General features: G+C 31.5%; 2 protein-coding genes across 4 annotated transcripts in view; both read right to left on the bottom strand.

Moving 5' to 3' along the window:
• The window catches only part of LOC142323411 (MAM and LDL-receptor class A domain-containing protein 1-like), an 89,341-nt gene extending 68,226 nt beyond the window's left edge, over positions 1–21,115 (bottom strand). For 2 of the 3 annotated variants that reach the window (XM_075362992.1, XM_075362994.1), the window contains exons 1-2: positions 21,080–21,115; positions 19,764–19,815 (exon numbers count right to left, since the gene is read on the bottom strand). The gene's annotated coding sequence lies outside the window, so the exon portion shown is untranslated. The remainder of the gene's footprint in view (positions 1–19,763; positions 19,816–21,079) is intronic. The other variant, XM_075362993.1, reaches the window with a different exon arrangement.
• LOC142322620 (uncharacterized) lies at positions 5,550–6,047 on the bottom strand. Its single transcript, XM_075361696.1, has one exon. It carries the CDS (start codon positions 6,045–6,047, stop codon positions 5,550–5,552), a length of 498 nt encoding a protein of 165 aa, XP_075217811.1.
• Positions 21,116–23,089: the final 1,974 nt, after the last annotated feature.

Raw genomic sequence — 23,089 nt, 5'->3', positions numbered from 1 at the left:
TACGTAAAATCTCATGTAATATTCCGGATAAACTCCGGAGGATTATTTATTTGGAGGATATTAATAGAATTAGCATGATGTATATCGAAATTTTATAATTTCATCGTACAACATACGTATCGACTAACCGTACATGTAGACCAGACTAGGTTATGTCCGCTTTGTATAAAGTGCAAGGTTTAAATAAAGGACGTTACTAATAAATTACAGAATAAACAAATCAGATGTAACATTTTTAGTAAAGGTTAACACGCTACCCGATACGATGCTTTGAATAATCTGTAATTTGAATTAGGTTATCCTTTGAATAAAATTACTCCACATTTATCTTATACCGTCTCGATTCTAATCCTTTATGACGAATTTATTTTAAATATCGAATAATTATAAAAAAATATTTCCAAAAATCTTTTGGAAATATTTTTTTATCATTCTGTGGGACCCAGTTAAATTTAATTCACGGTTATATATTTAGCGTAGCGGCACGGTTGCGTTGCCGGATTATTATTATTTATTACTACTTTTTCCTGTAATGTTTAGTAATATTTAAAACCTGATTAGTAATATTTTTACCTGATGAAATACAGGATAAAATAAAAATGAATATATTAATTCATTTACTTATATTTTAATTAGTAATAACTAATGATAACATTTTCAGATAATGGTAAATATCAGCGATTAACTGGAACTCAAAAATGTATATTTATCTTAGATGTAAAGATAATAAAAAAAAGGAATGACAATGTTCGGTTACAAGTTCAAAATTTTATATTTATTTGACGTGATGACAAATCGTAATATCACGAAACGAAAAATAATTCATTACATGAAATCGATGAAAAAAAATTGTTTTCGGAGATTTATAATGCATTAAAGTGAGAGTATTAAATGAAAGTACCAGTTTATAGGAAAGCTGCTGTCTTTCCCGGTAAAGAAAGCGATTTGAACAATGAACTATTCATCGATACAACAAAATTACCGATAATCGATACGATTACTTTACTAGAGATATGACTAGAAATGAAAAGATCGTTCGCCATCTATTTATCAAAATTTAAATTTTAATAAATAGATGGCTTTAAATTTGAAGAAGGCTGTATCGAACGAGCAGTCACTTTTTTCTGGTCTTACTTCATAAAAATCAGTTGAACAATCTTACACACGCCAACACATTTTGACTTTGTGGACCGACAAAAAACTTGACCGACAAAAACGTTTTTCAGTATTTGTAATAATATGCGTTAAATAACAATTTTTCCTCGATATTAGTTCTTCAGAATTTCGTCTCTTCCTCTCGTCTTACTTATCTTTTTGTTACTCAAATATTTATGTAAATACTATTATCAAATTACTCATTTTCTTAATACTTTGAAATACGCTTACTAAACGGATGGACTATTCATAACTATTGTACTGTAGATGGAGCTGTTTTTAATGGTACTCGGTTGAAGTTGTTACAGATAATTCGCTTAGCATGTAGTCGAATACATAATTAAACCACGTGTTTTTTTTTGTTTTATATCTAAAACAAAAGAATTTCCTAATCGCTTCAAGACATACGACATTAATTACAACTATCTAGAACACCACTGATGAAGGAACTGGACAATAGTTCTGAAAAGGTCTTTCGAAAGTTCATTCCCTTGTATTTAGTAAGGTTAAACTATACTTCGTCATGATGAATAATGAATTTATGCATACATGTTTGTAAAAGATAAATTAAAGGCGGTCCGATATACGTATAAAATTTGGCCGAAATTGAATGAAACTGCCAATTTTATTTTTCTTGTTAAAAATCTGTCTGCTATTACCAAGAATCATCTTCGTCACTTTTCACGGAAAGATTGGTGAATATTCTTTTTTTTAATTTTTAAATATGACCGTTTGACAAAGAAAATGTAAAAGAAAAATTTGTTTAAGCCAAATTTGAGTGTTATTTTAATTTATTTTTTCTTTAATTTAGTTGTACGTTAATCAAGATCGTTTTTAAAACATACCTAAACTGATTACGGCATAACCTTATGTATTTTATCACAGTTGCATGACAAACATACGAACTGTAACATAAATTCATAATATTAATTAGAAATAAAACAATCCAATGTAATCTTTTTTGGTGACTGGTTTTCGGATAATTGATGGTTTAATGATTACAAATAAGTCCAATTCATATTCCATCTTATTGGTGTAACTATTTGGACTACAGCAATGTATAAAATAATATTAAAATTTGAAATACCTTTTGAAAAATCACAAAATGCATTTTTTCAAACGTAACTAACGTTAATTGCATAAAATATTACATTCAGATTACGCTTTTGTTGTGAAATAGTAACATCGCTATTAAGAATACTAAAAGGCAGTCAATTTGAAGCTATCTATGATCATGCTTTTATATATTTATTGTGATGAGTTTAAAATTTAATTTATTAACTTTTATTATAGGAATATCCTCAATAACTTCGTGCCAATTGTCGTCGATAGTAAAATGAACCTCTTATTCAGAAAGAAATTTCACGTATTGCAAAGTTAGTCACCAACAAACAACGTAGAGCCGAAAGTTACAACTAAATCTGACCTAGTTAAACCTTAAACTACTCTTGAGATTCATGCTCAGATTCATAACTCATTTGATGAATATATTAAAAGAACATAAGACTAAAAAAAAGCAAACTAAAAAAATGAACAACAATTTCTGCGGTCGATATTCCTCCCAAACAACAGAGCAACTCAGGGGCGGACAATCAACACGTTACTCAGATGAGAGATAAAGCCGCCACAACCGTGTATATTTCTCCTTCTTCTCTCTCTGGCTCGGTATCTGCTCAAGGTGCCGACCCAGGTCTGTCATCGTCTGCTCCCTTCGTAATGTTTGATGCGGAGGTTGAGAGCTATACAGTGGACAACTAACCATAAGGAAGTTTTCTGAATGGAGAAGAAAAAGTAAAAGTATTTGCTGAAAGACACAACACTTATGTAACTGCTTGCAGGAGACACATCTCCGTCAGGAAAAATCGTTAGCAATCAAAGGTTTCAATGCACATCGAAAATATTAACTCCCTAATATGAGATCAAGAGGAGGGTAGCAATCCTCACAGTTGAAAAAAGTGCTACTCAGGAAGTTTGTCTTAATAGACATTACCAAGCATTCGCTGTTCGTATATGTCATCCAATTGACGTTACAGTTTGCACCATTTATTTTCCCGATTTTGACTGGAATACAGATGATCGTTTGTACCCTGGAACTTAGAGGTTAAGGGGAAAATTGACCAGTCACAAGCGGCGAGTCAATGTGGCGAGAGCCGCATTGTCGGACCGTGTGAGACTTCCTAGATGCGGTTGCTTTGTTCAACCGGCATCAGCAGTTTAAGGGATGTAAGACTCCTACCGCATTGCGGTGGATAGCTAACCCTGAGTAAGGCTGACTACCAGCCAATTATTATGGCTCCAAGCGCTATAAAATGGTACTTACTGGCATTCAGCGACCTAGGCGTCGCAGCGAATTGCTGCCTAGACGAAATAAATTTTATTATGGATGTCATATATATTTTTAGTAGTTGACGGGTTGCGCCTACCCGTTTTAGCAAATATATGACAAGTTAAAATCGGAATACTAATTTAAAAGAAACTATGAAATGCCGGACAACACAAATAAATAACATGAACGTGTAAGGGTTGGTTTGCTTGGCATTTCTCCCGCCACCACCCCATTCGGTCGCCCTAAAGCATAATAACGAATGTCTGTGCCACAAACGGCAACTGAGCCTCGAACAGTTTAGCAACCAGTGTCCCAACATAGCTCCTAGAGCTTACCTAACAGCGTGAACCGACTAAGTGTGGTGCCATACACCATCGGCTTACAGGTTCCAAACCGCTGCTAACACCAAACATTTTACTGGTGTAGCTCCTCTTAATTTAGTTAATTTAACATGAAATTGACTACGACAGTCTACACCCGTGGTGTAGAAAGGACGAGGTGGTGTTTGAACTCTTGATCTTGGTAAATCACCCACAGTTTGTGTCTGAAGTTTTGGATTTACCTTGAATCATATGATGCACTGACGAAAGATTTTACTAGCTAAACTCCTGCCATTGATCGGCCAATATTTTTGACGAATAATGTTTAACAATGACTGTGGCCCTGCGTGAAGCGTTTTGATGTGAAAATGTCTGGCAATCAAATTAGTAAATGTATGACTCTTTGGTAAGACGAAGGGGTGAATTTGATCTGGAGTTAAATTTGAGTGATGTAATCTTCCACCAATTCGCATTAGACTGTTTTTGTTTAAAAATGGATTTAGAGAAATGAGCTTGCTTGTTTTGGTTAGTGGTTTTCCTAGCTGCAAATCGTTAAACTCACTTGCAAACGATTCCTTTTGCACAATCTTCACCAAAGCACGCTCTGCTAATCAAAGTTCAGAAGCTGATAATGGACAGCGAAGACGCGAATTTTGTGCTTGATAGTTATTAATAAAGCGTAAACTCATTACACGTTGAGCCCTTGTAAAACTAGAAAAAAAATATTTATATTGATCATTTGGTTTTCAGCTGTAACACATGATAACACTGTACGACGACGATCTGGAATTTGATCGCCAATTGGTAGATTAACTTGCTTTTCTGGAGATTCCTGTGACCTATACAAAAATGAAGGCCCCTTCCAATACAAGTCCGCCTTTGTAAAATCATCTGGCATTAAGCCTTTCGACAGATAGTCAGTAGGATTGTTTTAACTTTTCAAATGCTTCCACGAACTGATGTCGGTGTTAGTTTGTATCTTAGATAACCTGTTAGCAACAAATGTTGTCCAATGAGAAGATGGAGCTTTAATCCATGCTAATGTTATAGTCGAATCAGTGTAATATGAAACTGAATCAACTTGAAGATGTAATGCATTAACGGTTGATTTGCATAGTTCAGATAACAACAAAGCGCTAGACAACTCTAGTCTGGGTAACAAAATTTTCTTTAATGATGCGACACAAGATTTTATCATGGTCAATACACTTGAGATATATACAGGCACCATACGCGGATTCTAAAGCATCTGCGAATCCATGTATCTCTAACTTCAGAACACCTTTCTGTTTAGAGAGTATGGCCCTTTGAACTTGAATGTTTGATAGCATATGCAATGATTCTTGAAACTGAGTCCACTCTTTAGTAGTAATTCATCAGGTACCCTTTCATCCCATCCTAGTGAATAGGACCACTATTTTTGCATGATTGATTTTGCGGTTAAAATTACTGGACCTATGATTCCAAGGGGATCGAGAATCCTTCCAATTACCGACAAAATAGTGAGTTTAGTTGTTTTTACAGCCATGTTTTCTTCACGAAAAGAAAATTGGAATACATCTTGTCTTGGATTTCACATAAGACCCAGTGTCTTAATTGTAGTGTCTTGATCAATCTCAACGCAACCCTTAGCCACATCTAATGGAACGTCAGATAGAATGTCTGGATTGTTAGCGCTCCACTTTCTAAGATGAAAACCGCCTCGATGAAGCAGATTACTTAAATCACGCCGTAGTTGTTTTACTTTTTTATTGCCTTGGTCCAGTCATAATATCAATCACATAAAAATCCTCTACGACTGGAAAGGAGGATTCTTCATCCAGTGCTAGTTGATTTACAGTTCTCGTTGCCAGGTAAGTAGCAGTAGCGGTGCTATAAGTGATTGTCAGCAATTTAAATGTTTTAATAGGATCTTCTGGCTGGTCTCCCCAACAGATTAGTTGTAAATTTTGTTGAGCTGATTGGACGTTAATCTGACGATACATTTTTTCTATATCTGCTGTTACAACATATGGATGTGTTATGAATCTTGATACAATACTGACAAGATTTGATTGTACTGCTGGACCAACGATTGAGATGTCATTCAATGAAACACCGGAGCTTGTTTTTGAGGATGCATCAAAAACTACCTGTAATTTGGTGGTTGTGGAATCTTCCCTTAACACTGTGTGATGCGGAATGTAATAAGTCTTCGATGAATTAGCTTCAGTCATTGTAATTTCCTTCATATGTCCTAGCTCCATATTCTTTCATGAATTGGATGTATTGTGAATGTATCTCTGGGTTAGCGGATAAACGCCTCTCTAATGATAAAGATCTTCTGAATGCAGAATCCTTTGATCCACCGAGCTCACAAATATCACCTTTCAAGGGAATTTGCACATAGTACCTTCCAAGATCATCCCTGAAGGTTGTATTCATATATAAGCCTTCGCACAGTTTGTTATTTCTGGTGTACTGCTTTTCAGAGCAACCATCTTTTAAGTCCCAAAACTTCTGTTTAGTTTTATTGATGTCTTCCAGCGTAGATAGATGGCAAACTAAAGTTATGTACGACAGTGTTGTTCGTTGCCTTGCCGGAAATGATCCAACCAAGCACTGTATTTTGAAGAGTTGGAAGTGAATGATGAAGTTTTAGTCTTCCGCCACATAGCAAGTCGAAAAATAACTCTGCTCCAATGAGCAAGTCAATGTCACTCGATATATTGAAATGAGGATCTGCTAACTGAACATTAGGTGGAATTTTCATGTCTGATTTCTCAAATGTCACAGTGGGTAAATGTTTGGTAATAGATGTTAGGACTGTACAATCAATAGTGAAAGAAATTGTATTAAATCTTGAGTTAATGACACATTGAACAATCTTAGAAGTTTTGGTAGTGGATGTTTGAATTCCATTCACTTCTACAAACTTATCTGCAAATGGCAAGCCTAGTTTTCTGACTGCCTTCTCGGTCACAAAATTTGACTGTGACCCTGAATCTAATAGTGCACGACAAAGATGAGGAGCCTCACGATGGTGGAGAACAGACACTGTGGCAGTAGACAACAACACTGAAGAAGGAACACCTTGGCACGATATACGTGATGTGGACACAATTGATAGAATTTAACTACTGTATTCAGCCTTGGAAATTGATGTATTCGATTCAGGATGCAAAGATTTATTTGTCCTTTCTGAATAATGCAATAACATATTGTGACATTTACCACAAAGTTTGCGTGAGCCTGCAGAACAATTTTTTTATTTTACGATTATCAGAAAAAAAGCAATTAAAGCACAGTCCTACCTTCTGCACTTCCCTTTCTCTATCATTAATGGATAATGATTTGAACTTATACAAATATAGTGGGTGGGAATTTTCACATAATGAACGTTTGTTTATAGAAGATAAGTAATTAGACGTGGATATATTAATTTTTGAATTTTGTTTGAGTTTTGATTGAAAATTTCCGGTTTGAGATTGTTTTAGTAGGGTTTAGATTCAACAGCTTTTATGATTCGACATCTTTTCTGTAGAAATTTTATTAAATCATCTAAAACGGGCACATTGTTAGAATCTATCTCTCATTCCCACTGACGGTGAGTAGTTTTATCCAACTTGCTGATAATCAAGTGAATTATTAGAGTGTTCCAGTGTTCAATGGGTTGACCTACTGTATGAAGGGCACGCACATGTTTTTGTACATCATCAATTAATTTTCTCAAAAATTAGTCTAACACTCTCTGTCTAATTTATTTAGATTGAAAATGGCTGAGACGTGTTTGTTGATTAAATACTTTTTGTTTTGAAATCTCTTCACTAAGATGTCCCAAGCAATTTTATAATTTTCGGATGACCCTTTTAAAGATTGTAAAACACTGGTGGCACTGTCCCTTAAAGACAATTTGAGATAGTGAAATTTCTGACAATTAGACAGACTTGGATTGTCATGAATTAATGATTTAAAACTGTCATGGAATGATGGCCATTCGTCATATTCTCCCGATAATGTGGACAGCTATCAAGCTGGTAAGGAAAAGCAGGATAAGCCCAACTTGACACCTTATTTTCGTCGGTTGTTTCATGGTTTACACCGATAGTGTCAGCCTTAGTGAGCTGCTGAATTTTAGTTTGGGCTTGCGTAGTTAATCGATAGAATTTATCTTCAAATTGAGCTCAATCATCATCATCATGGCTTTCAGAATCGTCTAAAATGTAGATTTCGGTTTTATTTTTTTTCGAAATCCGGTAACAGTTCTTGAAATCTAACTAGCCCAATTTTAAGCTGAATAACATCATCTGATTTATCTAAATAACTATTGAATCTCGTCATTTGTCCCTTAACTACAGCTCGTTTTTTGATTAACAGCTTTAACTGTTCTGAATCCTCCATTTTTACATTAATAATAATAAAGGTATGATTATTCACAAATAGTCGTATTATACGACGAGAGTAGTAATAATACTTAAGACGGCACAAGTTTAATGATACATTAGAAGCATGCACGTGGAATATGATTACAAATAGGCTAAACTATGACTCATCTGAATTGTTCTGGTCACGGGGCGTTGCTGGATGATGTCGCGTAGGCGCACGCAGTAGCCGAGGTCACTAGTGATGAAATAGGTGTCGCATTTAACTCGTAGTTAAATTAACACAAACACTATCCGGGTCGATCGGACCATTTGGATGATGGTGATCGGTGTGACCCTTTTTTGCACTGTTTTTATTGACACATTTTGTTGCGGACTGTAAAATAAATCAGTTCCTATTATGGTTCTTATTGTTGTAGCTCGTATGTTTAACTGATGCTATAATACTGTATTTATTGGTGCGTTTTTTCAATGCTGGAGAAACCTAAAACCGAAATTTTTAACCAGAACGGACTACTTCAGACCTAATGATTTGGGTCAGTAACACTGTATCCCAACATAACCTAAAAAAAACATATTTTTAATTTTAACTTCAATACTAGTGAACCAATTTTTATTTTATTTGTACCAAATTACTTTTCATTCAAAGGGCTTTCCAATGATGTGTCACAAACGTTATCGTTTCGTTAAAAAAAAATAAGTTTTCAACCCTTGAAAATTTAGAAAACATTTAACTTAAGGGCGAACTTTTGTGTTGGCAATTTAAAAAATTATTTTCACGGTTTTAATCCACAGATTATGATTAATTATTTCAAATGGCGTAAGAAGTAATATCACGTAATTTTCTAGTTATTTTTTTTGGACTGAAATTTAAAAATATGTACTACCCCAAATGGTTTTTCGTACCTGCCGAGCGAAGGGTGGGCGGATTTTAATTTTCTTTTTACCAAAATTCATTATTTTTTTCGGGTCGTCAATTAATGTAATTAAAAGTTACCATTGCCATTTAAGATTTTTGAGTTGGGGAAGGTGTAGCGGGAGAAGTTGAGTTCCACCTCTTCGAAAATAATTTTAAAAGATTCTCCCCGAAAATGGTGTACATGCCTGCAAACAAAAACACGATGGGACTGATAGCTGTTGAATAATAAATGTGGTAACTTTTCAAATGATCACTCGATATATATAAACGATTTTATAGAAAATTTAATCTTAATATATATACTTAATTTTTTTTTTTCTGTAACCTGCTAAAAATTATTTTTTTTTGTTAATCTAAGTTTAATACAAAGCCAAAGCAAAATCCGATTTATTGTAATCTGTACTCTGTCTAGCCTTAACCAATTATTTATGTTTGTACAGTTTTTCAATCCTTTCTGGATTACCAGTAACTAAACTGCAGAACCTATCTCAGAGGAATTCTGAAATCTCAAGTAAGTCACCTACATTTCCACTTAAAATATAGTACCTGTTGAAGGGGGCGGGGCCTTTCTCGGTGAAAAATAGTTTTTCTGGGTTTATCGGCTAAAGATGCACTTTACCGAAAATTTATGCAGTGACCCACGAAGAAACGGAAAAAATTTCAGGATATATTATTTTGGTGAGAATTTCTACAAACGTTGATATAAACGTAGGTTTGGAAACGCTTTGTTTTCGAGTTAGCGAAAGATTTCGCCCGGATTTTAGCTCTTCTAATAAAAAGAAGCTCTACTGTAATTTTTGGGGTCCAAATTAAGGGGTAAAGTTGGTGGTTTCTTATGTAATTTGAGGTGGGAAATAAGATAAAAAGTCCCAGAACTGTAAATCCAGTAGATTTTAAGATATCCGACGTAAAACACAAAATTCGGTGTCGAAAAACTAGTTTTTTTTTGGTTTGTAGTACAATAGCTTTATTAAATGACTAATAAGTGCGAAAGAGAAATATTTAGTAACAAAACTTGTAGAAAATTTAATTCTGAGAAAATTAATGTAAGTACAGCCAAAAAAATTAAATAAAAAGTTTAAAAATAGGTTTTTTATTTAAGCAAAACAAAAGAAAAATAGACAAACAATCGTATTATTATTTCTGGTTTAACATAACCAGAAAGTATTTTTTGTATAATTCGAATACGTAGACCGTCAGCTTGTTGCGCAACCGCCTCATACTCGTGTGCGTGTTTGAAAATTTTTCGTTCATTTTATTAAAAATCTGTTTTAAGAAAGCGATACGCTACAAAGATTATTCTTAAATTTTCATGTTGAAAAGTTATTATCACTTAATATTTCAGTACTTATTTAATAAATTAGTTTAATACTTTCACTCGAAATGAATTTTTTTGTTTAAAACTATAATTTCACACATTATGTATGTCGTCTATTCACACGCTCACACAAACACAGAAACACAAATATTAGTTGTAACTGTCGTAATATTTTCCATATTAGAGATAAAATCGTAACGGAAACTTTAAAAACAGTAAACATAATATTTGTAATACATTCTAAATGTATACACACACATAAAAGGTATATACATACACATGTATAACCTTTGAAATATTGGGTTTTTATACGTATTTACTACGAAATATATAATTACGTAAATAAGAGGGATTTTATCGCAATATTTTTTCATAGAGAATTATTTTTTTTATGCAAGAAATGAAACCATTTATTATCATATATATATCGTACATTTTAAATATGTAATTGACGACATGCAAATTTCATATCTAATATCGATCAATTATACATGATCATTATATTTTACAGGTTATTGTCTTTCATTTTGTTTACGTCTAGATAATTACAGATATATAAAACAAATAAAAAATAAATTACAGTATTGTAACTGTGTAGGAATAATTTCCTCCAACCATAACACTGGCTGATTATTAATATCGCGAGCTATTATACTGCGATGGTGTTTGAATTTTTTGAAGGTTATTTTATAGACTATTAATTGGTAGTTTACTCTTCTGAGTAGAAAAGAAGCAGCCCACTGACCTACAATTCTTAACCGAGTATACGTTCACTGAGGAAACTTAGCTTCTAGGTTTTCTATTACGGATAATGGCATCATGGACTATAGTTCGTAGATAATGACACGGTTAGTGTCATTGGTGAGAATCAAATCGGCCTTTGCGCCGGATAACCGAATTCGATTGAAAATGTTTTTCTTCGTACAAAGAAAACCGTAGATAAAAACTATTAAAATATTTTAAACGGCAACTGAAGAAAAAAACTAAGAGAACATTGATGCGTTAACATTTTAAAGATGTACAAAAAAACTTAATGTTTACAATCATTTCAAAATTTTAAATTCAAGCAAATATATACTGAGTGTATCACGAAGTTCTCTCGGGACTTTCATATCCTACCCTACTCATGAAAATAATGAAAAACGTTCATAAAAAACATATGTTCTAAAATGCTTCGTTTGCGAGTTACAGCTAGTGAAAGACTTCACTCGGATTTTAGCTACCCTGGTGAAATGAGGTCGTATTGAAATTTTTAGGACGTTAATTAAGGAGCAGAATTAGGAACTTCTTTTGGTTTCTGACCTGAAAAAAACGAATAAAATAGGTTCAAGAACCGTATCTGGAGTAAATTTAGAGAAATCTTGGGTAAAAATCAATAAATTGGGCTAAAAGAACCTGTTTTTCATGTTTGACGTACAATAAATTTGTTAAATGAGTAACAAACACGTAAAACTTTTAAACAAAACTTGTAGAGAACTTAATTCTGCACAAAATGTTTTGAGATAAGTTGAATAAAACAAAGAAAAGTTAGAAAAATTCAAATTTTATTTAAAAACACATTCTACATTTGTCAGAAAAGTACCGCGTGTTTCAAAAGAATATCGGGATTTTAAAGCTATAATTAATTATATACGAAATGAAAGAGCAACTCAAACAATTTTAACTGTGCTTAAGCTCATAAACTGTACCTTCTACTTAAAAGCGCTAGTACCAAATATCAAAATATGGCGTCTTCCCCCAACAGAATGCGTTCTGTGTTTTGCAGTTTGCTAAGTATGATTCTGTAACTATCGTTAAACGTGATTTCCGTTTGAAGTTCCGTTGTGATCCTCCGAGTGACAATAACATTCGTAGGTGGTATAAACAATTTGAAACCGCTGGCTGTATTTGTAAAGGGAAGAGTACAGGAAGACCGAATGTGTCAGAAGACAATGTTGAACGTGTAAAAGAGGCTTTTGTGCGTAGTCTTACGAAATCCATTAGGAAGGCTAGCCGCGAATTAACAATTCCAGTGACGTCTGTGTGGAGGGTTTTAAGGAAACGCTTACAACTGGGTCCATATTGTTTACAGTCGTTACAAGCAATAAAGCCTACATATTATGGTTTGCGTGATAGCTTCGTAAATGAAATGATGCACCGTGACAATGAAGACGTTTTTGATCGTGTCGTATTCAGTAACGAATCAACATTTCATGTTAACGGAAAAGTAAATATTCACAATGTGCTTATCTGGGGATCAGAAAATCCCTACCAAATATTGCAGCGTGAACGAGTCTCCCCATAAGGGAATGCTTTTTGTGCCGTATCCCGACGGCAAGTGTTCTTTTTCGCGGAAGCAAGTGTGTCTGGAATGAACTATTTTGATATACTACAACTACGGCTCTTTCCTCAAGTGCAATACGAACCACAGAACTTTATCTGGCAAGAAGGTGGTGCTCCTCACTGGCATAACGCTGTACGTGATCGGTTGAGTGAAATTCTCACCGAACGCTGGGTCACTCGCCAGATGACAGGGCTTGCTTGCCGTGGCCTCCACGTTCACCCGATTTGACCCCGAGCAATTATAGCCTTTGTGGGTTTATAAAGGATCAAGTGTATGTGCCACCGTTACCGGCTGACCTACCCGGCTGAGACACAGGTTTGAAGCAGCTGTCGCATCAATTACTTCAAACTTGCTGATTAAAGTACGGTATGAACCTTCCCATCGGCTGGATGTGTGCCGCGTGACGAATGATGCTAACATTGAACACTTATAGGAAAAACCTTTGAGTTGTTCTTTCATTTCACGTATAATCTATCGATTTAAGTAAAACTTAATAAATATTACATAACTTTAAAACCCCGATATTCATTTTGAAATACACGGTACCGGTATATGTAATGTAAACAAAAACCGAATTCTTTTTTGATGATGTGAAAAATCTGTCAAAAGAAAATTTACTATTAAAAATTGATGTTAAAAAATTAAAAAAAAAAAATGGAAATTACATAATTGTATAACAAAAAATAAATAAAAATTACCTACATAATTTTTTTATTTATGACAGAGATACATTAAATTATTTGAAATATATTTTTAAATTTACTTAAATATGGGTTGTTCATAATGAATTCTACAGATTTTTAATGTTTGTTTTTTACTCCGACCTGTAATGTCTTATTTTGTAATTTTCCAGTTACCCTTCCATTCAAAAATAGCTTTTCAATTTTTTTTTTACTGTGAACAGAAATGTTTTTTAGTTATTACTTGTGACTATTTAATTCTCCCTTCAAATAAAAAAAAAAAAAACAAAAAAAAACAAACAATACATCACATAACAGAACCTCATATTACTTTTTAATCAAAGAATTTTTAAACATTCTTATAAGACTACGTTTTAAATGATGTAAATTTCACATTTAGGTGGATGTTACAAATGAAACAATAAAAATTTTGTTCGTTAGTGATAATTTATTTTTTTTAAATAATAATTTTTATGAAATATTTTATTAATTTTCAAATAAAATACTAGTATATTTTATGAACTGATTGAATAATAAAATTATAAAAATCATCTTACGTAAATATATAATTTGATCTGAATTTAACACGATTTATATTAGAAGTTATTTACGAATTAATATTTATAGGTTATTGAATAAAGTTAAGAGTACAAGAATATTTCATTTTATTACATACAGGACTTTTATAAATAATATTTTATGTTTTTAACTTCTGGTTCATACATGGCCAATTCTTGAACAGATTTTATTCTTCGACTTAAAAAGATTTTAAAGTAATGCTGAATATTTAATTATCCGAGTATATAATATTTAATTATTCCGAGTCAGTCCGTAATTATCACATGAAATCTTTAGGTTATTATCTACTACATGTTGAGGACTAATATCTTAGCTATAACACATATGCTTTCTTTACTTAGAATGAGATTTTAGATGAAAACTTCAAATTACATGTAGATCATATAAAAGCTAGGATCTCAGCGAGTACGTTTTAATTTATAGGATCTGTATTACGAGTAGTGACCATGTTTTTATTTGAACGATTAATTCATCATATAAGTTGGAAGCTTGTGCATAGGAGTGTAAAATGGGAATTTTGTAGCGTAAAAAAAATTCCATAACTTAGCGGGATTCAAACCCGGGACCTCCGGAAGACCGAGAGGGTACCAATCGGTAGCGAAGATTTTAGGTTTAATAGTTTACAATTTTAAGAAATAATATATTAATTATCGAGAAACATACAGTGATAAATCTCCATTTCGACCCGAACTGAGCTCAAATGTAATAGATATTCGGTGGAGAATACCAAATAACAAAAACAATAATGACACAAACTCATAATGTCTCTTTTAGTTTATTAATATAATGTATATATCTAGAGTGTATCACGAAGGTCTCCCCGAACTTTCATAACCTATTCTACTTGTGAAAATAATGGGAAAAGTTCATTAAAAACAAGTTCATTAAGCAAATCCAAGACTTCGCTCGGATTTCATTTACTTCGGTGTAAGGTCGTACTGAAATTTTTAGGAATTTTTAATGTTCTGTTAATTAAAGGGCAGAATTAGTCATTTTTTTTAATGATTTTTGACCTGACATATCGGATACAATAGGTCCCAGAACCGTATTTGCAGTAGTTTTTGAGAAATCGGGGGTGAAAATCTTTGACGTACAATAGTTTTGTTAAGTTGGTAATAAACACATAAAACTTTTAAACAAAACTTGTAGAGAGATTATTTGGAAACAAAATAGTCTAAGATAAGTTGAATAAAACAAAGAAAAGTAACAAAAATTCGAATTTTACTTAAAAACGATAAACTAGACCAAAGTACATTATTGTGCCAGTTTATATTAAATGTTAAAAAATGAGCTCGCCATTTTCAACATATGTTTTGGCTTCTGTACTGTTTTTGTTGCTCTTTCTAATTCTTCAGGGCTGTCTTTAAGTTGCTCAGCCGCATCCATAATGCGGACAATTAATTCCTTACGAGAATGTATTTTTGTTTTGTAAACAATATTTCCATCTCCATCCATCTCCAAATGCAAAAATCTAAAGGTGATAGATCAGGTGATCTTGTTGGCCAGGAATGTGGACCTCCACGACCGATCTATTTATCATTTATGAATACCATATCAGCGTATTCATCTGTTGTAAATAAGTACAGCATTACTTCAGTGGCAAACCGATCACGTTCAAACTAAAATTCACAGAAAACCTTCTGTAATGGCAGCACAATTCACAGTACCCAATATTCTTAATGTATTTTACAGAATTATTTAAACACTAATACAGTATTGTGCATTGTCGATCAGCTGTTATTTTATTGCCAACTTTGAAACAATAATTTTTCAAATAATTTGTTCTATTTCCGTCATTAATAAAAATATTATTTAAAAAAAAATTATTTGTTGAATTTTTATTTTTTACTTTATTTATTTATTTTTAATTATGGAATTTCTAGTTTTTTAATTTTTTAACAGTAATTTTTTTTACAACTTTTTCACATAACCAAAAAAAAGTTTGCTTTTTTTACATTAAATAAGTTCTTTTTAGACAAATGTACTGTAATGGTTTAGACAATATAAGTAATGTACTGTTTCTAAATAAAATTAGAATTTTTTCTGACTTTTCTTGTTTTTATTCAACTTACACCATTTTGTTCAAATTTAAATTCTCTACAAATTTTGTTTAAAAGTTTTACGTGTTTGTTACCCGTTTAACAAATTTATTGTACGTCAAACATGAAAAACAGGCTTTTTTACCCCAATCTATTGGTTTTCACCCCAGATTTCTCAAAAACTACTGCAGATAAGGTTCTGGGATCTATTTATTCGATTTTTCATGTCAAAAACCGTAAGAAATCATTAATTCTTTCCCTTAACTAAGGTTCTAAAAATTTCAGTACGACCTCATTTCACCGGGGTAGCTGAAACCTGAGCAAAACCGTTCACTAGCCGTAACTCGCAAACGAAGCATTTTAGGACGTATGTTTTTATGAACTTTTCCCAATTATTTCCACGAATAGAATAGGTTATGAAAGTGCCGGGAAAACTTCATGATATATTCTGTATAGTGCGTCATTCTCTTTTAGGGTACACCCTTCCCTTAGTCACAAACGGTCATTTTTGTTTGACTTTCCTCTGATGCCTTCTATAAATTTCTTTTTTATCAAAAACTAAATTGTTTATTTTACGTTAGATTTATTCGACCGATCATAATCTACACCGGATCCTAATCCTTTACCACCTTTGATGGTAGAATATGCATTTTGAAATTCATTCATTATAGCAATGAACTTTCGAAATACGCACCATGATATTTCTGCAAGATCTATCTAAAGAGTTGATTATGACGAATAAATAACTAAAAGTCAAAATTTTAAATTTAAACAAATCAATACAGAACTAAAATATTAAAACAATAAAAACGTTCGTGTTAAGTTGGCGTAAAAAAAATAATAAAAATGTTCTTTTTGATGTCAGTATGAAGACTAAACGTTTTGTAAAAATAAAAAATTAATTTATTTTACATGAATATAGGAGTAATAAAAATTTTTATTTATTACGAACAGAATGTATATAGTTTTTTTTTTGTAAATAAATATTTACGCTATTTATTATATTTTATTAAATAATTTTAGGAAATGATTCTCTGTTGTTAAATTTCGTGCTTATAAGTCATTCTCCCATACCATGACAACGTAAAAGAAAAAGATTAGTTTAAAATATCTTATTCATTAATTCTATAAATTTATCTTACGATATTTTTTAACTAAACATGTAATTAAATCGTTTTTTGTCTACAACGTATTATTGACGATTGTTTTTTATATCATCAGTTGTTTGACCGTTATGATGTACTTCTTTCTATTTTGTGCCGGTCTCAGCCTGAAATACATCTTACGTTTTTGTTTATGTTCTACATTTTTATCTGTTTCTTATATTCTAACCTTTTTCTTCCTTTATATTTTTACCTTTTCCACTGAAACCGAATTCTCTGGAATTAAAATCACTGATAAAACCGACCTTGTCCTTCGTTTTTTATAATTCTACCACAACACCTTTGTTCTCCGATCCTCTAAAAATTTCATTTCGTCCGTTCTAAAATAAATCCAATCAAACTTTCGTATAAAAATCGTCAGGTCTTTACACGTCGTGATCAGACACCATAATGAAAAAAAGCGTTAGACGACCTGGTATAAGAACAATACACCCTTGAAACCGGCATAGCCGTTTTCTAGATAATTGTACCATTGTCAGGAAAATAAAAAGAACGAGGAACTCTATCACTGCAGGAAACAAGTGTAAAGCGAACTTCATTATTTTTTGATAAATCAGCTATAATTAGCTACATTTGAAATCAGATGCTTTAAATGCCACAGCCAAAAGATTGACAGAGATAGACATTGTAAAACAGCAAATTAATGAACCCCTACTGTCAAAAAATGAACTATAAATATTGAAGTTAACAACAGTACTCAACTGGAGAATGACCTACATATAACGCAAATTATTATTTTATGTATGCAGTCAGTAAGTGAAAGACCTGTTTGTGAGATCGGGTGTGAAATAACAAGTTAATCCTAGTCTGTAATTCAAACGTTTTAGAGGAAAAAGTACAAAATTATTTATCATTTCACAAAACAAAAATCGCAATTAGCGACTCCTCAATAAATAAAACACAAGAGACATCCCGAAAACTTGTAAGTTATTGTATTACTTCACTTCCTACCTCTTCTTGTGAACAAACCACACAGAAAAAACACAACTTGATGTATCAAGTTGTGCTTTATTTAAGACTGGAACGCGATACGTAGACATAAAACAGACTCCAAGAGTTTGATGTCATTACTATTCTCAATTTCATCAAATTCCGGAATGCCATTTTTCTACCATAAAATCGGGAAACTGCGAACTGTTAACAACTAATTTTTTTTTTTTGAACCAAGATTCTCTTCTTATTTTTTTTTTAAATCAGTAAAAGTGATATTCCGGGATTTATTGTAAAGACCAAAAAAATTGAATACTCCAGTTAATTTAATTTTCGTCATTTCAAAAAAAATTACCAATAATGCGGTAAAAAACGAAATTTATTAAATTTCAAAAACAAAATAAACCCAGTTATGTAATCCTGATGACCACTAAACTACGAAAATTTCTAATAAAAATTAAGTAAGACCGATTTAGTTATAAAATTGCAATTAAAAAACTGCTAAGGTGCAAAAAAAGATGAAATAATGTTTCGATCAATACCAACTGTCAGAAAAAGCTTAACCACGTATCAAAGAGGAAACTATTTGAAATCGAATCTAGAATTTTAATGTCCCAATTAGAGTTTGCTATTCTATAACGAAACACAAGTTATGATTTTTGTCCACAATTTACTTTTTGCTGCGTTATAAATTTTCTTTTACTGAAGCAAACTAAAACATTATTTCCTAATCTTTAAACTGTTTTAGTTTTTCTTTTTTTATTACTTAAAGTTGACATGTTTTTTAAAAACCATTCTTTTTGTTTTTTTAAATTTATAATGTATGGAGATTATTTTATTTATATTTTTCCTTGGAGCCCGAACCTCTCAAGTTTCGTTCATCGATCTCGGTCAGAAGGCTTTTTGTCCGATGTTAATGATCGTTTTGCTCAAATCGGTAAAGAAATTTTAAATCAAATTCATTCAGTAAGAACAATAATTTTAGAAACAGTAACTTTAAAAATCGAGTCTAAGAAATCTTCATAGAAATTTCTTTTTTATACCGTACATAATTTTAAGGAATTTTTTACTTTTCTACTCCTTGTTCTTAAAAATTGTACGCGCAAAAAATATAATTAAGTGGAATTTAATAATTTTTATAGTAAAACAATTTTTTCAAATCTTTTAAAATGTATTCGCATATAAATCATCTATAACTCTTAATGAATTTGTAAAATGCTTTTATGAAACAGAAAGCTTGCAAAACAACATGTAATTATTTTATCACGGTCACAAATGATATAAAAAAAACATAATAATGATTGAACATAAATGATCAATCATTAAAAAAGGACTGTTTAAAAAATCATACGAATGGACTGTTTAAATCGAGAAATACAGGCATACTAACTTTAACTTCGCGTATATTTCCCTCCAAAGCGTAATAAAATATATTGTACTTAACCTAACCGTATTTTCTAACATTGACAGAATTTTCCTAATTTTATATGTGATTCTTAAGATTTGCGTTAACTAACTTATATGCATGCAAAAAACTAAGTTAATTATTATTAATAAAGAATAATAATTAAGATATTTATATATTAGAATTTTATAATAAAAAAACGCATAAAGAAAAAGTGAAAATAAAGATAATCGGTTAACACTTACCGTGTAATAATATTAAATAACTTTTATCGATATACCAATATCGATATAGAATCTGAAATATTAATAAAATAATATAAATAAACGGCTCGGAGGTAAGTTCAAATTTCTAAAATATGAGTGAAACATAAGTAATGAAGTGTGTAAGAGTAAAGAAAATTACGGGATTGATTGCAAACAGCTGGAATACAGTATTTATCAATTTTTCTATTTTATAAGTAAAACTTAATCGATCTCTAAATAAAAGAGGATATCAGAGTAGGCTAGGGCCATCAAGGAGAGCTTTAAGATAAGTCAGTTAAATCGAATAAAAATTTAGGAGATAGATATACATTATTAAAAAAATATTGGCGATAGTTTTTTTATTAATTTTTTTTTTTAATTTCACGAGGAAGAATTGAAAGTTTTGCAATTTATTAGAGAACACCGGTCGGTAAAGTTAAAAAAATGAATAGGTCTTAAGAGAGTCGAGTAAAAAAAAATTAGTGATAAATTATCCTGATTAGAAAGTATCTGGGTTAATTAATTAAAATGAATCCGGCGTCAATTAATTTAGAAAGAAATGTAGAACCGAAAAGAGACAATAAGATTAAAAGTACATTAAAAAATTTGTTCAATCGAATTAGAACAAACTAGAAAGGAATGGAACATTCAAATTGATTATAATGTCGATTACAATTTTAAAATTAATTTATAATTTATTACAATATACATAAATTCTTTGATGTTTGTGTAACTAATAAATTTGACGTAGAATATCTATTTAAAAAAGTAAAAGGTTCTTTAAATATTTTTAACACCTGTTGTTTATTAATTTATATTTTAAGAAAACACAGTTTCCGGTGTAAGATTTTTCATAAATGTATTAATTAAAAAAAAATTATAAATTTTATTCGATACAATAAAAAATTATAAAAATGTTGTAAATATAAAATGTTAAATTGTAATAATTTTAAGATATTAAGTAATTATATAAAACTGTGTAAGAAAATATTATTTGCCGAAAATTTATTTTATAAATAATTTTTTAGAAAGTCCAGAATTTTTAGTTTTATCCGGATCAGTCTAAATTGATTTGAATGATATAAAAAATGTTAGTGTGTGTTATATTACTGATATCAATTTTAATGTTTTCATAAATAAAATATTTTGAAGTTTTATTTTTGTAAAAATTAAAATAAAATTTTAAATTAATAAAGAAAAAAAAATACATGGATGAACAAATACATAATCGCATGTGCAGACATTAATTGCTGCTCCTATTGAATTCATACTGATATTTCAGTTATACTACTAGTTAATAGAGATATAAAACGTACCTGCCCAAGTTAAGTGGCGTGTGTGACTGCCGCTTAGTTCGTACACAATACTGCGCTTTGTGTCGATACTGTCGTTACCATAGTAACACTTTGTACGCGAGTTCGTTGCTCTCGGATCATTTACCGGTGGGGTATGCTCATTAACACCCTCTTCCGCAAAAAAAAGTTATGGTTAAAATCCAAATTCAGGTTATATAAATAATTTTACGTAATAAACACAAAAACTAATCGGTCCTAAAATTTATATTTAGCGATTATTTATAAACGATTATGCCAATGTTATAATTTTAACGAGTAGCTGTATACAATATTAAAAAAAAAACCTTACGATAAAGGAGTTAACTTTGTGCGAAAAACTAGATTTAGAATAGGAATAACGATTGTAATTTTGGTACATGGAAACACGCGTGTCAAGCCGTAGGATATAAAACAAAAACAGAACACACACGCATATATATCACAACTAGATACGATGCATTCACGTATTAATACGATCAGAATTATTTTGCGATAATGAACCGTAATGGTTTTCAAGTTCTCTGAATAAACTTATTCAGAAAAAAAATAACGACGCCGCATTCTATAATTTTGTGTCATAAGTATCACGGCTAAAAATTGAGCACCGTTTTCGGTTTAATTTCCTTTATACCCTTTTTTTTTAGAATAACATTAATTTTTCACGCTATTTTTACTGTTAATTATTTTCTTCATGTCAGTAAACAGAAGTTTTTTACGAGTAGTCAGAAGTAGAAATTTCGCGAAATCAAAAATCTTGTTTATTGACCGTTAAAAAAAATCCCGAGGATATAAATGTTTCTGGTAGCAAGAGAAAACAGAATTAATTTTTCTCCTCCAGATTTTTAAGGTTGTGTAGAAAACAAACGGATAAAAATTTTATTTGACGTATTTTTTTCCTCTGACGCTCATGAAATTGTAAATAACTTTTACAAATTTTTAATTGTATATATTAAGAACAGCGTAGGTAATTTTTATAAAAGTAGAATTATTAAACCATGTGTTGCTTCGACGGGCACTATAGTTCGATTCGACTAAAAGATTATTCGATAAATTGATAATTTGGTTTTCACCGGCATCTCATTTTATATATTTTTAATCAAAGACTACCGATATTTAATATCACTATCGAACTACAGAATCGGTAATATTTCGTGGAACTAACGCGCGATGTACAAAAGAACTATATTGTAGATTTACGAACAAAAGGTTCTGTCGATTATTCACTACTTTTCCGATCGCGGGCACGGGAACATGGGATGTACAGCCGGAATAGAATAGATAAACGTTTAGAACCCGAGTAAAAATGGTAAGAGAAAAATTTCAGTATTAGGGAAAACTAGAAATTGATTTCGAAGAAAATGGAATCGGAGAAAAATCCAAATTTAAAAAGAAATGAATATTTTTCTTCTTGCATTCCTTTCAGATCCGAATTTAAAACGAATAGAAGAATTATTCCTTTTCCTCGATTAAAACAGTGTTGTGTTTTGGAAAGCCGAGTAAAATTTTATAAAAAAATTATTTTACTCGACCAGTGACCTCAACGAGTATCATTATGCAACAGTTAAATTCGGGATATTCTAAATTGCCGTGTCGGCGTGGTATATCGATAAGTAACTGTATTCTTAAATTTAGACGTATACATTTATTCGAAATACATAACCGTATTAGTTTATACAAAATGAAACGACGTTCTTCATTTGGATATCGATAACAAGTAAGGAAAATTAGGATTTCTACGGATTTGAAACGAAACAGATTACCACCGTACGGGGACAGATCCATGGGGGCCATGGCCCATCCAAAGGCCCAAAGGCCTTGCAGTTCGAAAACCCAGCTGAAAAGAATTGAAACATTTTATCAATATTGTATTGTAAAAATAATCAATTGCCAATTCCAACTTTGTAATTAACGTGAATATATATTTTTTCTTAATATGTAATTAAGAGAGGCTGATATCATTTGCCCTAACTCATATTCATTACATTACATGCA

This window comes from Lycorma delicatula, chromosome 4 (assembly GCF_047948215.1).
Source record: "Lycorma delicatula isolate Av1 chromosome 4, ASM4794821v1, whole genome shotgun sequence".
In the NCBI taxonomy this organism is placed as follows: Eukaryota; Metazoa; Arthropoda; class Insecta; order Hemiptera; family Fulgoridae; genus Lycorma; species Lycorma delicatula.
The sequence above is the reverse complement of the archived record's forward strand: the minus strand, read 5'-3'. Positions and strand labels throughout refer to the sequence as shown.

Excerpts from the sequence above, each read along its gene's own strand:
- LOC142322620 (XM_075361696.1), bottom strand. The coding sequence starts at position 6,047 with ATGGAGCTAGGACATATGAAGGAAATTACAATGACTGAAGCTAATTCA.